At 41.1% G+C, this 16,095-nt stretch overlaps 1 protein-coding gene across 1 annotated transcript; it reads left to right on the top strand.

The window, feature by feature from the left end:
• The first annotated feature begins 964 nt into the window (after positions 1-964).
• LOC121616261 (gamma-crystallin B-like) lies at positions 965-4,050 on the top strand. Its single transcript, XM_041950972.1, has 4 exons — positions 965-972; positions 1,444-1,495; positions 2,724-2,966; positions 3,778-4,050. Exons 1-4 carry the CDS (start codon positions 965-967, stop codon positions 4,048-4,050), a joined length of 576 nt encoding a protein of 191 aa, XP_041806906.1.
• Positions 4,051-16,095: the final 12,045 nt, after the last annotated feature.

Raw genomic sequence — 16,095 nt, 5'->3', positions numbered from 1 at the left:
CTATTGCACAGTAGATAAAACTAAATATATCTATGTGTGTGTCACAGTGGAAATAAAAATATATATGCATAGTGCAGTATTTAAGAAAAAAGGAATGCAATATTGCACAGGTTATGATATGTATGAGATAGAAGAATGTTTTACAGTTGTGCAAAGAAAAAACAACATGTATGTGAACGCAGTGCTACATTATACAATGTTTGGTTTGAATAACCTGACGGCTGTTGGAATATAGGACCTGTGGTAGTGTTCCTTCTTACAGAAGGGATGCAGCAGTCTGTCGCTGAAGGAGCTGCTGAGGGCCCCCAACTGTGTCATGCAGTAGGATGAGAGGGATTGTCAGTGGTAGATGTCAGCTTAGCTAGCATCCTCCTCTTGCCTATGTGGTGTCCAAAGGGCAGTCCAGGACAGAACCAGCTCTCCTGACCAGTCTGTTCAGTCTCTTTCTCTTTCTCTCAGAGCTTCCACAGCCCCAGCAGACCACTGCATAGAAGATTGCAGATGCAACCACAGAGTCATTAAATGTTTTAACAGTGTCCTTCATACTCCAAAGGACCTCAGTCTTCTCAGTAGATGGAGACGACTTTGGCCTTTCCTGTACAGAGCATACTGTAGTGGTGGTCCAGTCCAGTTTGTTGTTGAGGTGCACAAAGAGATCTGTGCAGCAGGTAGGTGATTGTGTCTTCCACACCAATGTCAGTATGCAAACTGTAAATAAATAAAGTAAGCAAATGTGAAGTATATATACAAATGTGATATATTTATGTATGTCATATATGTACATATTAGTAACAGATAGTATATGTACATAATACACACTATAAATCTATAATCTATTGCAGTGGATGTCAGGCAGGGCCACGGCAGGAGATGTAGCTGTAATCCATAATCCAGGTTCAACCACTCTCCATGGAGACCGGCGAGACGAGAAAAGCACAAAGACTCTGGGAAAGAAGTTAGTAACATGCCTTGGTGGGACATGAATACATACAAATTGAGAGAGAGAAGAAGAACAGAGGAGCTCTGTGTGTCAACAGTCTAATCCTATAGCATCATAAGGGTTGGTCCAAGGCAAGCCTGAGCTGGCCCTAACTGTAAGATTTATCAAAAAGGAAGGGTTTAAGCCTGTTCATTATGCCATCTGCACTGAACATGGATTCATGAGGAAGGAAGGAACGTGAACATACCGGGCTGTATTGCTTCACTTGTGACCTGGCAAAGCCCAGTGTGAGCACTTTCATTAGAGGCTCTTGTATGATCACATTTTTTTATCACATTGAAAGTCAGTGAATGCCTTGTATACACAACTATTATACTTTTATAGTCTAATTCATATCATTTACTTTAAAGAACAGCGGTTCTGTTATACTCTCCTGAAATGGATATGACTGCTGTTACAGAGATAAATAAAGTTGTAGCAAATTAAATTATATCTCACATCAGTACAAAAACTCACAAACAGTACAAAAGCCTTGGATTTATTACAGTTGGAAGGGTAAGAAATCTTCAAAAAGCTAAAGGATTACTGTCACAGCCAGGGCCAGAGCACTGTTGACTCATTAGATACTTGTGCTTATGGCTGCAACTAATGATTATTTTCATTGTTGACAAATCTGCCAGTTATTTGATAATGAACTAATGTACCAATTGTTTCAGGTCGTTTACAGTTAAGTAGGACAACTTCCAGTCATTTGAAAAATGAATCATTCTGTTCAATGGCTGTAAACACATTCAACAGCTGATAGAAATAGAGAACTATTTCTATCTCCTTCCATCCACCAGGTCTTTCAGAGCTTGCCCGAGAGCAGTCAGCTGACTGTGTACTGCCGTGTGGATGCAAACTGCGGGTGGAGCATGGTAGTTTGAATACACCTGTACCCTACACCACAGACAGTCTGTACCACAGTACTATGTGGCCACAAGCCAACTTCACTTCATCAACTTCAGTACCAGCTGGAGAGGACACAATTTAATTGGATCAATAAATCGTTTCTGGAATCAGGCATTGACAGATCAAAAGGTCAGCTGTTGCAATAGTGAGTAAACACGGTATAAAGCCCAGCATTTTTAAAACAATTGCAGCATCAGCCATTGTGCAGATATAAATGCTGAGGCAATTAAAATGACAATGATGGCCCTGGCAGTGCATTTTAGTGTGCCCACATACACTGTATATATAAATCTGGACCAGGCCTGTAGGCAATATTGTCTATGTGAAAGGTGGGATTAACAAACAGTTATCAAAAGTTGGTGTGAGGCCCAAACATGGACCATGTGGGAAAGGTAGGCAGACAAGCAGATAATGCTTGCAACCAACTGTCTGCAATATTTGATTTGTTAGAAGAGGTCAGACCTCCAGCATCACTTGTCTTATAAAGAATAGCGTTACCCTCTACCTTGACAAGTAGCAATAAAGTTATTCTTTTGAGACTTGACCTCCTCAGACTCAAGTTGTGCTTGACATTCCTCCATTTGCTTGAGTTGTTACACAGACTGTATGATCATCAGCTGTGCATTTACACGACTATTGTTCTCTCTGTTGCTGTTGGAGGCACGTTTGCATGCTAGATGTCTGTTATTTACCAAGCACTGAGTTTCATGTTGGATGTCATACAATTCAAAAATGTGTCCAGAGTTAGCGCATGTTAAGACAGTTTATGATGTAATATATCATACACGTATATTGGTTTAAAGTATCCATAACACTCATTGTCCTCTTCCAGATCGTGTTTTATGAAGACAAAAACTTCCAAGGTCGCTACTATGAGTGTAACAGTGACTGTCCAGAGCTCAACACCCACTTCAGCCGCTGCAACTCTATTCGTGTGGAGAGTGGGGCCTGGGTCCTGTATGAGAGGCCCAACTACCTGGGCTACCAGTACATTTTGACCAGGGGGGAGTATCCTGATTACCAGCGTTGGATGGGCTACAATGACAGCATCAGGTCTTGCCGGATCATACGACACGTGAGTTCCTTCAGAAAACATGACAATGAGAAGCTTTACAGTAAATGCTAACTCGTATGATGTACTTCAATAATCCAATATGAATAATGATATAATCCTGGCATTCCCTTTGTCACTTTCTGCATTTTCAGATTCATGATGGTCTTACCAACTGCACCAGTGTGTTTAGCATTAATAGTTCAACCCTGTAGCATAGCAATTCTGTTTATATACTGCTTATTTGCAACAGTAAATACATTTAGAGTTTTTATCAACATAATGAGTTGCAAAATATTGATCATGAATGTACCCTGTGTACATATCTGCTCTTGCAAAACAATACTTACCTGTATCCACTAAAGCATTCTTAAACTTTTTATTCTGTTATGTTTAAGCATTCAGTCCTTGGTTTATGTTAGGGAAAGATTCTGGTCTGTAATAATATTGAAAACGTCAAAAATTTGAGGATGAGACATTATTAGCATTTCACTGAAACCAAAATCTTTCCCTAAACTTGACCACACACAGGACTCAAACTCCAGTGTCCTATAGGTTTAGGGTCACCACAACTTGCAGCACACAACAACCCCCTGCTGCATACAACAACACAAATTAGTTGTTAGTTCAATATGTCTTGGAGAAAAGGTTGGATATTTAATGGAATGCCATTGGAATGAGAAAAGAAAAAGAGAAAGAGCATCAACAATATTCAAAACATACTGTATATTTACATACTATACATTTTTACTTATATTCTGGAACTGTGCCATTTTAGCTGCTTGGGCCACCTCTTGTGCAGAGATTAACAGAACCCCCGGTCTTTGTCTTGCAGACTTCTGGTGTGTTTAGGATTCGTGTCTATGAGCGTCCTGATTTCAATGGTCAGATGCTGGAGTGCACTGAAGATTTGAGCAACCTGTTCGACCAGTGGCACTTCCACGAGGTTCACTCAGCCCAGGTGCAGGATGGTGCCTGGGTCTTCTACGAGCTTCCCAACTACCGGGGACGCCAGTACCTGCTGGAGAGAGGAGAGTACCGCCGCTTTACGGAGTGGGCAGCTGTGAACCCCAACGTGGGGTCCTTCCGCCACGTCCCCAGCTTTTAGACTGTTTCTCTTTTAGTTCATGTTTTGCATAATTGTTCTTTGGAAATTTAACAAAAAAGGATTGTGCTCAGTGTGCTCATCCCTCCATGTTCTGTTTTGCTGATAATCAGAGATGGTATGAATTTCAAGGAAATTCTGAGATAATTAAAAGAAGTTTGCAACAAAGTCTGAATCTTTCCCAGTTCGATCACGTTCAATAAACTGCACAACCACATTTCCAACAGCCTTTCTTGGCTTTTGAAAAAACACAGTGGGATTGATAGGATTTAGAGGTAAGCTATAAGAATCAATGAATAAAGCTGTACCAGAGACAGAGACAGTTATGTGGCTGACTGTTGATTTCTGGATGCAGGTTTAGACTGTCTGATCCCATTTAATTCCATGATATTGTGACTACTTTAGACAGAGAAGTCCTCACCATACAGTTTCGTGGAAGTTGACATTTTCATTACTTGTCAGCCTAATCTGTGTGCTTTTGGAATGAATGAATGGCCTTCAAGAACAAGAAAAGTCCTAAAAATAATTGAACTTTTTGGCTGTTTCTGACAATCAATGTGTGCTACAAAAGGCTTTGAATGGTTCCTCAAAGGAAAAATGTAAAATATCATCGGTCAAACAAGACATCCTTTGTTTGTGTTTGTTTTGTGTATGTTTGGAACTGATATGACTAGCAGTATATTCCCATTTATTTGGTTGCTAAATGTAGATGTTATAGCTGCTAACAGTAGCTAATTTTTAGAATGACCATTGTTTCAACTGATGCTTCACAAAATGAACCATTGTTTGGGTGTTGCAATAATAACTGCACCATTGTTTACACATATATGACACACAAGACAAACAGCTGCAGGCAGAAATACAAGCTTAGCTTAGGCCTCACTGTGGAAAAGGAGCAAGTGGTGGAGATACATCTCTTAATGCAGCATTAACAAGATGTATTTTGGTGTTAACTAACACAAATTGTTGAACAAACAGCACCTTGACACAGTATCCACAATAATAGCAGTCACAAATTCCTTTAAAAGCAGTTACATCTTACCTTTTTATACCTGAGAGCCATTTTTTTGTGAATTAACCAGTAATTCTAAATATATGACTTAAAAGTTGTTTTCTGCACAAGACATTCAAGACTTTAATAAAATCAATACATCAAGCCAACATGTCTGTCTCTGCAGACCTTCTTTATTTACAGCTTTAGCTACAGACTGTGCTGAGTGTCAGTAATTCTAAACATTGACATGACACCGAGCTCCTCTCTGATGCACAAAACTCAGACAGGGCAAATCTTTTTTTCAAAATCTGTTAGAAATCTGATACATCTACAAATATTTTAAGCAGCAACCTTAATGATATAGAGATTGATAATGTGTGTTGTTTTAATACCATTGAATTTGAAAAACAAAAATCATGTGACATAAGGTGGCCACCATACCAACTTTGCTGATTAAATAAATATGAAGTAATATGACATGAAAATACCATTTCTTCATCCTTCATGTAAAAACATACACCCTTTTTCTACAGAATGAGTTCGCTTGCCCCTAAACTACCACACTAAAAAAAAAAAAGAGAGAAAAGAATGAGGAAGCATAAAACATTCTACCACATTATACAAATTAAAAAGATCTCAACATCTAATGAGTTGTATTCCACTAATGATTACGGAGGCACAGCTCTTGAGGTGTATATTTTTGCTCTTAATCATGTGTCGGTCCTCCTGGTTTTCACTCTGTATGTGTCCTACTCTGGTGTGCCTGTACGTCAGTCGGCAGTCCCATGACACAGAGCTGACATGAGTACAGGAGGGAGGTCACAGAGCTCAGCTAAACCTGTTGACAAAGAAGTGCAGCTTGCTGATGACTCAGTGGGATTTGCCAGTAAGAGCCTGGAGCATGCCAGCTGCTGTTAGTGCTGACGCTCAGCTCACTGGAACAACGCTGTGACCCCAACAACACAAAGGGAGTCCAGCCAGCACGTTCCCCCAGCTGCAGTTATTCACCTCTAAAGCCTCTTTGTTTACCGCAACCCCTTTTAGTGGGTAATGGGAGAGAGAAAGAGAGGTGGTTTCAGAGAAAGTGCACATCACACTGAGCCAGTGTGCACCCTCTCGTGGATGATGTTTAGAGCTGCAGTCCATAGTGTTTTGTGCACTTTCTTCATGATTTGGACTTGGTCCCCTAGTTTCAGTTAGCAGAATCTGAATGTTTCAGCACACAGCTATATTTTAGACAACAGCATACTTAAAATGCCCTCATGTACAAAGCCAGGTCCAATTAACTTAATAAAAATTCTTAAAATTAAGTCAAGCAAATATGCTTTTTTAAGTGGTACGAATTAGAAATGTTTACTCTTCCAATCTATAGAACTGTCTGTATCATGTAGATGTTTTATGATTCTTTGTAATTTGCACTGACAAAAACTGCCTTAAATGTTTCATGAGATTCAGTCCTAAAACATTCCTGCTGTTTCCTGCAGCTCAGTTATTTATAACTTTGTGGATATGATTTGTCTCAGCAGCTGAGAGGAACTATGTTAATCCAAGGAATGCAGTTTCTGGCTGCAAGAGTTACCTTGTATGGACACAATGGATAGATGGGAGAAGAGAGATGGGCTGAACTTACAGCAGGAAGACAAAGTGAGACGGAGGAGAGACAGGAACATACAGACAAAGTCAAATACAAAACAAAATCTACTGCAGGGTTAAAAATAGCAGAGACAAAACAAATTTTAAAATTGACCGAAAACACTCACACTCACACACGCTTCAGCTAAAGCTGGTGAAACGCCTTTGTCGGTAGGCTTAGGCCTGTGGTGTCATCATGAGTAATGCCCACCATGATGTACGTGGTTTTCCTGAAAACGTCTCGCAGCAATACTCCTAATGGATTGCTCAATAAATGATGATGCCGTTCAGGCAGCTGATGAAAAGCACTGATGTGACATCCCGGCCTGTTTGATGTACACGGTTTCATCTGAAGCTGATTCAGGGTGTCAGCAACCATGAGTACCGCCACAGCTGCATGTGAAATGTCTTTGATCTGCACTAACATTACATGCTATGATGAATGTAGGAATATTGTATGTAGCCAGACAAACTAACTTGAGACTGCAGCCAAAATCCACTGAAGCTGAGCCAGTATTTACAATCTCTTTCTCTTTTGATCTACTGAATGTACAAAAAATATACTTTGAAAAGCTGCTCTTTTGTCATTTCCTTGTGGAGAATAAAAGTGGTTCCTGGCTGTCTGAATTTAAAATGAGGGTTTGTATATAATGTTGAAGTATGCAGGTAAGATGCCAGATAGGAGCCAGAGTTTTAACACTTCACTCTTTTTTCAATCTTAATCCAACTACAGAATGTCTTTCACTTTTCAGGTGAACAAATGAGCGCAACACAGTGATTGTCTTTTAGGAGAAACTCTATCCCCATATTTAAACGATGTCACACTTACAATTGCCGACATGGTCGGACAACATGCCATATAGGCTTATTCTGTTGGAGCACAGTCCAATCCAAGACTTAGTGAGCATTTGCTGTTAACAGTGGATGATGGCCCCTGTTTAAGTGAGGCCTTCATCTACTCTGACTGGTCTATCTTGCAGTCAACCAACATTTTAATAATCCTGTTTCATTTGAGCAAAGTGAGCTAGTTAGACATCTCACTGGAGTGGCTATCAGAGACTATTGCGCAAACTACTATTACATTCAGCACAGTGTTATGTGGCTCATGTAAATTTACCATCTCTGAGCTGAAAACTGACATTCCCAACTGAAATCAAACTTGAGGAAAAGGATACGTTGATCCCAGAGATTTGCACTGTTGCTGCATGGTCCAAACGATCTTGCAACTTGAAAGTTCCAGGCTTTGGAAAACTTGGGCTGTCCAAATGGATACATGTCTGTCACTCTGAAAACAGCCCCCTCTCTGGCAGCTGCAGAAAGGGCTTTCCTGGCAGTGGTATGCACCAAGCCTGAGGCAACAGTGAACTTCAAGCCTGCAACAAGCATCCTTTGTCACCTAAGGATTCAAGGCTTTGACACCACAGGACCCCATGGATGGCACCAGGATTTTTTTTCTACCGGTGCTAAGGGTTGTCTTGACCAATACGTGAGGGTACTAAGAAAATAATTGATTTTCATGATTGGTAACTTTATAAAGAGGTTCTCGTTTTTTCAATAAAAGCAGCTATATGATACACAGCACAAGCATACTCGAGTATTTTTTAATTGAATTTGGCCAAAGAATATTCAATAAAATAACTAAGCCTCATACAAGCGACCACAATAAAGCAATGGCTAAAATGTTTCACGTACAAAAGTGACAGATTCAGCACCGGACAGTGACCATGCGCCTGCCAATAACCAGACAATACCCAAAATGCGACAAATGTATTTATTCCATAGCACTTAATGAAAACTATGCATTGACAATGTTGTCTTTGATCACAACATCATAAGAGATGAAATAACAGTGAAATTAATAAGGCTACAAAATGCAGCCACAACGAGAACAGCTTCATTTGGATCACAACATAGGCTACGGTCAAAAATAGAATTAATAGCCACAGCGAGAAGAAACAACAAACACCCGATCCTGGTGTCCAACTTTCATGGCCGGATAACGCCGGAGAAGAGGCCGCCTTGGTTCATCAACAGGTGACTGGCTTAGATCAGAGGGAGTGGTACCTGTGTCAGCAGCAGTGCAGGTAGGGCCTGTAGAGCAGCTTGCAGCGATGGACTGCTCTGGTGCTGCTTCATGTTCTGGCTCAGCAGTTCCTCCCTAAGAACCATTTTTCGATTTATCTCCTCCTTCTTCATCTTCTTCTACCACTCTTTTTTTCTTTATAACGAAATGATCCATATTGCAGGCAGCGGACTAGCTAGCCAGTCTAGCCGAACGCACATGTATCCATGGTGACAAAACACGCCCCCCTGTCCCCTCACACACACACACACATAGGCTACACTCTGGGCTACACTAATCAATGGGAAACACGCAAGCAGGGATGGATTGGAACTCGTGAATTTTTTAATGTTTTTTTTACTTAAAATAAATATTAAAATATACAATGAAATTATTGAAATTGTTTTTTTTTTTACTTAATATACATGTATTATAATCTGAAATAAGATTCTGGAGGGGCTTAACTGGGGCTAAACAGATTTTTGACGGGGCTATAGCACCCTCTAGCCCCAGTGTGGAGCCGTCCATGCAGGACCCTCCCATTGGACCTGTACTGGAGCTTACCCCAATGTCATTGTCTGAGACCTCCAAGCAACAATCCCCGGGAATGCCACCCACCTGCTGTTCTGTTTCATTGGTCATGTTCCTACAGCAAAAACTCTATGCTTCCTAGGAGCCTAGGTACAGAACATCATCGATCCTGTTCCAAAATGTATTAACAGTCACACCTCCATCTCCACAGTTGCTGCATGTGTCAGATTAAATTTCATAATATTACAACAGTCTGAGAAACTTAGACTTCCTTTTTCCTTTTTCTCATGGACAAGCTACAGGTTAACAGGTTCTACAGGTTCTAGATTTTATCCCATCAATTGTCCCTTTGCAAGCACTACTCCATGTGAGACCAGCCTCATCATGTGATGTCTAAAATTCCTGTCCTGCTTAGAGATAAAGGTAGCCGGGTGTATACAACTAGGTTTTAACAATTATCATTACTTGCCAAAAGACAAAATTTTTATGTGTAAACAATTTTCATTTGGGACATACTACTCATTTGAAGCTGATGGAATGGAGGACCTGCGGTAGCGTTCCTTTTTACAGGGTGGATGCAGCAGTCTGTTACTAAAGGAGCTGCTTAGGGCCCCCACTGTGTCATGCAAAGGCTGGGAGGGGCTGTCAATGATAGATGTCAGCTTGACTAACATCCTCCTCTCATCTACATCCTCAGTGGTGTCCAGAGGGCAGTTCAGGACAGTACCAGCCCTCCTGACCAATTTTTTTAAAGTCTTTTGCTGTCCCTCTCAGAGCTTCCACAGCCCCAGCAGACCACTGCATAAAAGACTGCAGATGCAACCACAGAGTCATAGAAGGCCCTCAGTAATGTCCTAAATACTCCAAAGGACCTCAGTCTTCTCAATAGATGGAGATGACTTTGGCATTTCCTGTACAGGGCATCAACGTTAGTGGACCAGTCCAGGCTATTGTTGAGGTGTACACCCAGGTATTTGTACTCCTCCACGATCTCAATGTCAAACCCTGGATGCACACCGGTGAAGTCAGTGGTGCTTTGCTGCGGAAGTCTATCAGCATCTCCTTGGTCTTGCCGGCATTGATGTGCAGGTGGTTTAGTCCACACCAGTCGACAAAGTTAGTGATGACTTCCCTGTATTCCAAATCGTTGCCCTGCGATACACATCCAACGATGGCTGTATCATCAGTGAACTTCTGGAGGTGGCAGCTGGTTGTGTTGTATCTTAAGTCTGATGTGTAGAGGGTGAAGAGGAAAGGAGAGAGCACAGTACCCTGTGGAGCCCCTGTGCTGACGCTGACGCCCTGTGCGAAGCCTCACATACTGTGGTCTGTTGGTGAGGTAGTCGGTGGTCCATGCAGCCAGGTGATAGTCTACTCCGGCTCCTTCCAGCTTCCCCCTCAGCAGTGATGGCTGGATTGTGTTTAAAGCACTTGAGAAGTCAAAAAACACAACCTTCACTGTGCTACCAGTGCTGTCCAGGTGGTAAAGAGAGGGATGAAGCATGTAGATTCCACACCAATGCCTGGTCAGTATGCGAACTGTAGGGGGTCCAGCTCGCTGCTCACCAGGTGACGAAGATGGCTAAGTATTATTCTCTCCCGTGTCTTCATCAGGTGGGAAGTTAAGGCTGATTTCTATGAAGACAGTCTCCACAAATGCTATGTAAAACCCATGTCCACGACATTGCTGCTATATTTCACATGGGTGATCAGTAATCACTGGTTTGGTTTCTCTACCATGGTCGTGAATTGGTTCAAGTCCTACCCTCAAGAAAGACTATTTTGGATCAGTTGGGAGTTGTATGTCAGAGCATCGTCCAGTTACGTGTGGAGTTTGGCAAGTGTTGATTCTTGGACCTCTGATATTTCCATAAATACCATTAAGTGAAATTATTCAAAACGGTATGGTTCACACGTATGCAGGCGACATGCAGATATATATAGCTGTGTCACCAAATTAATACAGTTCAATCAACTTCCTGGGACGGTGCATAAAACACATTAGTGGCTGAATGTTCCAGAATTTTCTCCAGTTAAACAAGGACATTACTGAAGTCACTGTTTTGGGGCCAGTGGAGAAAGACATGATCTACAGAAACTTGCCCAGACCTTATCAAAATCTTAAGACCAGTTGAAAAATAGCTATAATTTTCCTTTTGCACATTTGGATCTTAATGAGGTTTTAAGTAGAGCTATAATATGCAAAAGCAAGAAGGGGAAGTGTGACAAGAAGCACTTTGAAAAAGTAATTTAATGAAAACAACAAGTAAACTGAAATAGGCTGTTTATCAGCTGATCAAAAGTTTAAGACCACAGGCTATAAAAGGCAAAATCTGCTCAAAATTCTCATTTTCTGTCAGGCATTCACATGGTCATGCCCTTCTGATGGCTAAAGCTAAGAAGCTTTCTCTTCTTGAACGTGGTCAGATTGTCGAGCTGCATAAGCAAGGCCTCTTGCAGCATGCCATTGCTGCTGAGGTTAGATGCAGTAAGACAGTCATTCTAATTGTTTTGAAAGATCCTGAGCATTATGGAACAAAAAAGTCAAGTGGTAGACCCAAACAAATTAAGCCTGCGCTGAGCCGAAGGATCCGATTGGCTGTCCGTCAAGACACTAGGCGGTCCTTGACCTAAATTAAGGCCCTTACTGGTGCCGACTGCAGCGCAATAACCATCAGACGACATCTGTGGGAAAAGGATTTCAAAAACAAAAAACGAATTCAAAGACCTCGTCTCCTTCAACGCCACAAAACTGCCCGTTTAGACTTTGCCAGGGAGCATCAAACATGGGACTCTGATGAGAAAAAATTCAACCTTGACGGTCTAGATGGCTTCCAACGTTACTGGCATGACAAGGAGATCCCACCTGAGATGTTTTCTACCCGGCACAGTGGAGGGGGGGTCCATCATGATCTGGGGTGCTTTTCATTCAGTGGAACACTGGAGCTTCAGGTGGTTCAGGGTCGTCAAACGGTGGCTGGTCACGTGCAGATGTTGCAGCGGGCATCAACTCATGACTGAGTGCCCTCGTCTGTGTGGTAACAGCTGGGTTTTCAACAGGACAAGGCTGCAGTTCACGATGCTCGCTTGACGAAGGACTTCTCCTGGAAGAATAACATCACTCTTTTGGACCATCCCGCATGTTCCCCTGATTTACATCCCATAGAGAAAATTTGGGGATGGATGGCAAGGGAAGTTTATAAAAATGGCCATCAGTTCCAGACAGTGGATGCCCTTCGTGAAGCCATCTTCACCACTTGGAGCAATGTTCCCAACAGCTTCCTGGAAACACTCGCATCAAGCAGGCCCAAAAGAATTTTTGAAGTGATTAACAAGAACGGTGGAGCTACTCATTACCGAGTCCTACTGAGAATTTTTTTGTTCTGGTTTGGAGAGTTTTTTGTAATTTTTTGAGCGATGGTCTTAAACTTTTGATCAGCTGATAAACAGCCTATTTCAGTTTACTTGTTGTTTTCAATAAATTATTTTTTCAAAGTGCTTTTTGTCACACTCCACCTTCTTTCTTTTGCATATTGTAGCTCTACTTAAAACCTCATTAAAATCCAAATGTCCAAAAGGTAAATTATAGCTATTTTTCAACTGGTCTTAAGATTTTGATCAGGTCTGTACATGGTTTTATCTTGAGCAAGGTCTGTCTCAGACAGCAATTACAGCACCGTCAGCTGATCCAGAATGCTACTGCCAGGGTTGTAACAAGAACCAAAAAAACTCAGCATGTAACTCTTAAATTATTTCATTGGTTACCAGGTTCTCATAGAATCAACTTTTCAATTCTATTGCCACTCAGGTCACCCAAAGCCTGGTTCCGCTCGAGGTTTCTGCCTCCTAAAAGGAAGTTCTTCCTCGCCACTGTCGCCAAGTGCTTGCTCATGAGGGAATTATTTGGTTTCTGTAGATAAAGAATCTGGTCTGTACCAGCTCTATATGGAAAGTGTCCTGAGGCTACTTCTGTTGTGACTTGGGGCTATATACATAAAACTGAATTGAATTGAATTGAAGGTGCCTTTCTATGCTGGGCTTCTATGCTGTAATTTGCCAAAGGAGCAAAAACCAAGACAATGCTGACTACTTTCAAATCCAAGCTTAAGACCTACATGCTGCTCTTGGTTAATTTTCTTTTAAAACAAATTCATTGGCTAGTTTTTATTTTTATGCTTTTCAGTGTTTTATTGTTTTTGTTCTGTCTGCTTTCCCTTGCTTATTGTTTTAACAACTGTCTCTTGTGCTTTTGCTTATTTTCTCTGTAAAACACTTTGCCTTTAGGTATCGAATGTGCTACATAAATAAGTTGACCTCGCCTTTGCCTTGCAAGTTGACAGGATTGGTTCCTTAGGAATATTATGTACTGTATTGCTGTCTAAATGTGATATTTTTTCTCATTATGTCATGTATCATAAAAACACCATAAAGACATGTTAACAAGGTTAAAAACTTGATTTCCTTGGAGGAGGTCTTCAAGGCCTGTCATCCAAAGAGAGATATTGCCAAACAGTAGCCAGACGAGATAAATTTGCTTTCGGTCTCTCGACACCCTCTTGTCCTCTGAGGAGACCCACTGCAGAGAGGTCATGTCCCTGTGATGTGGCTCCCTGCCCATGACACCCTCAGTTAGCCAATATTCTCACAGCCTCCTTCACACACCTGTCACTCAAACACACACATGCACCTTTGTTCACACCTTTCACAGTGTGCACCTCGCACACATACGGACCTGCTGGGACCTTAATTTGGACCTAAGGGCTATGCAGTGAAAGCACCCCACCATGCAGGACCCAAAAATGAACCAGGTTTGAGACATCCTGACAAGAGTTGCTAACTAATTTGTTATCATGTAAAAAGTAGTAGTAATAATACAGTGTTAGACATGTTACTTCTACCACTAATAGTACTCTTTATAGTCATACTAATGATTTTTAATATTATCCTGTTATCAAAACAGGTGTAATGATCCTCATGATTTTAACACTCACAGTATAAAGCATTCACTGACTAGATATCACAAGAATTAGGATATATTACCAGGGCTTTTGCGTTTCATTGTCTGTTGTCCGTTTGATAAAATCTGAAAATCTGTGTCATTGGACTCACAACTAACAAGTAGAAATTTCACTGGAAGCCACAAGATGGCAGAATTGTACACAGAGTATTGAACTTGGAAAAGGCTTAGTTTATACAACTCAGTAACCTCGACAAGCTGTTGTGTGCATCACTAAAGGAACAGCATCAGTTACAAGCAGCTGTCAATATCTTTTCTGCTTTGTCTGACATTCATATCATTTTGTAAAACATTAGAGGACAGTGAAAATTGCTGTTTTTGTTGTTTGAATGAATTACACCGCAGATAAAAGACTTAAAGGCAATGAATTTGTCGTAGTACTTCTATATAAAACATGAGAGATAAATGTAAGACACACAGTAGCACTAAGTAGGCCAGTACGGAGAAACAGGAGGTACTGCCTCAACAGTCAATAGATGATTCATGCTACTTTCACCACATTCACAGTGAATATGGATCTTTGCAGTGTCACTGTCTCCCATTTTTGTATTCATTCCCTCTTCTGCTCTCGTCTGTGCATACGCACCTTTGTGCTAAAGGTTTACCGGGGAGCCTGATGTGACGTCAAGCTGGGGAGAAGGAAAAAGAAACAGTATTGCCATGGAAACCCGTCTCCCTCAGTTTCTCTATGATCTCTGATCCATTCTGGATCTGAGAACATTAAGGCTGTATTATTACACAGACATGCAGCCGTGCACAAAAGAAAAGCATCTTTTTGGAATGCAAGACAAACATTTTAGGTTACTAAGTGAATGTAGAAAGGAGGACTGGGAGTGATACTGAAATGTTTTTGGGCAGCAGCGAAGTCACTGAATTTCTGTTTATCTTTAATGACAGACTGTGACGTATATCGCTTTTATTGCCTGTTTAAAGTATACAAGTGGATAAGTCCCATTTATAGATACATGTACGTCAGGGTATACCCAGCATTTGCAGGAGCTGTTTTGTGTTTTTACATTTCTTTAGTTGATGTTGTCGAACATGTTGTGATTGAAATATAATTATTCTTAAGTCTTGCATGATCATTTGATTTCAGGGTCTCGTCAGCATAGTTGGCAGTAGCATGTGTGTATGCAGACAGGGGAACTGAAATACACATCTTTTGTTGCTATTCATTGGGTTGTCGTGTTGAATTGATTTAAAGCAAAAAATGCATATAATCCCCATTTCGTCCCTCGGGTATATTAGTCTCATCGATCAGGGGTATTAATAGTCTAAATCAGCATCGAACACAAATAAACCTTCCATTCAGTCAGTCATTGGGTTGAATGTGTCGAAGCTGCTCTGCAGTATTTTTAGTTAAGGTTGCTAGAAGCTCATCTGGAGCAAATATACAGTTTATATCTCTGGGGTTCCTCTGTCATCTCCAGGCTGTGGGGCACATGTTGTCCTCTTCGGTCACATGGGTTTGGTGTGTGGGGATTTGAGGTTGTTTGCATTGTCATTTTCCTGATTTCATTTGCATCAAACAGACACGCCATGACAATCCAGGTGTCTGGATTCCTATGAGAACAGCCAGAATGAACTACAGCGATTTAACAGTTATTTGAGCTTTTGTGTTATTTTGACACACTGCACAGTAGATCACATGCACACCTATTTACAGATTTGTTGTACTTTTAATGCTACTTGGATTGGATGACCTGATTCTTTCTTCTGCTGTGTTTAATGCATGTGATCAAATCTTCAACGGAATCACCTAAGATCACCTGATACAGTTTGATAACATCTTATTTTAATGATAGTGCCTAA

Source organism: Chelmon rostratus, chromosome 13 (assembly GCF_017976325.1).
Source record: "Chelmon rostratus isolate fCheRos1 chromosome 13, fCheRos1.pri, whole genome shotgun sequence".
Lineage (NCBI taxonomy): Eukaryota > Metazoa > Chordata > Actinopteri > Chaetodontiformes > Chaetodontidae > Chelmon > Chelmon rostratus.
Note: the sequence above shows the minus strand (reverse complement) of the source record. Positions and strands in the feature narration are given on the sequence as shown.

Excerpts from the sequence above, each read along its gene's own strand:
- LOC121616261 (XM_041950972.1), top strand. Across the intron at positions 1,496-2,723 it reads GATTTATTACAGTTGGAAGG|ATCGTGTTTTATGAAGACAA; the intron begins GTAAGAAATCTT and ends GTCCTCTTCCAG. Across the intron at positions 2,967-3,777 it reads CTTGCCGGATCATACGACAC|ACTTCTGGTGTGTTTAGGAT; the intron begins GTGAGTTCCTTC and ends TTTGTCTTGCAG.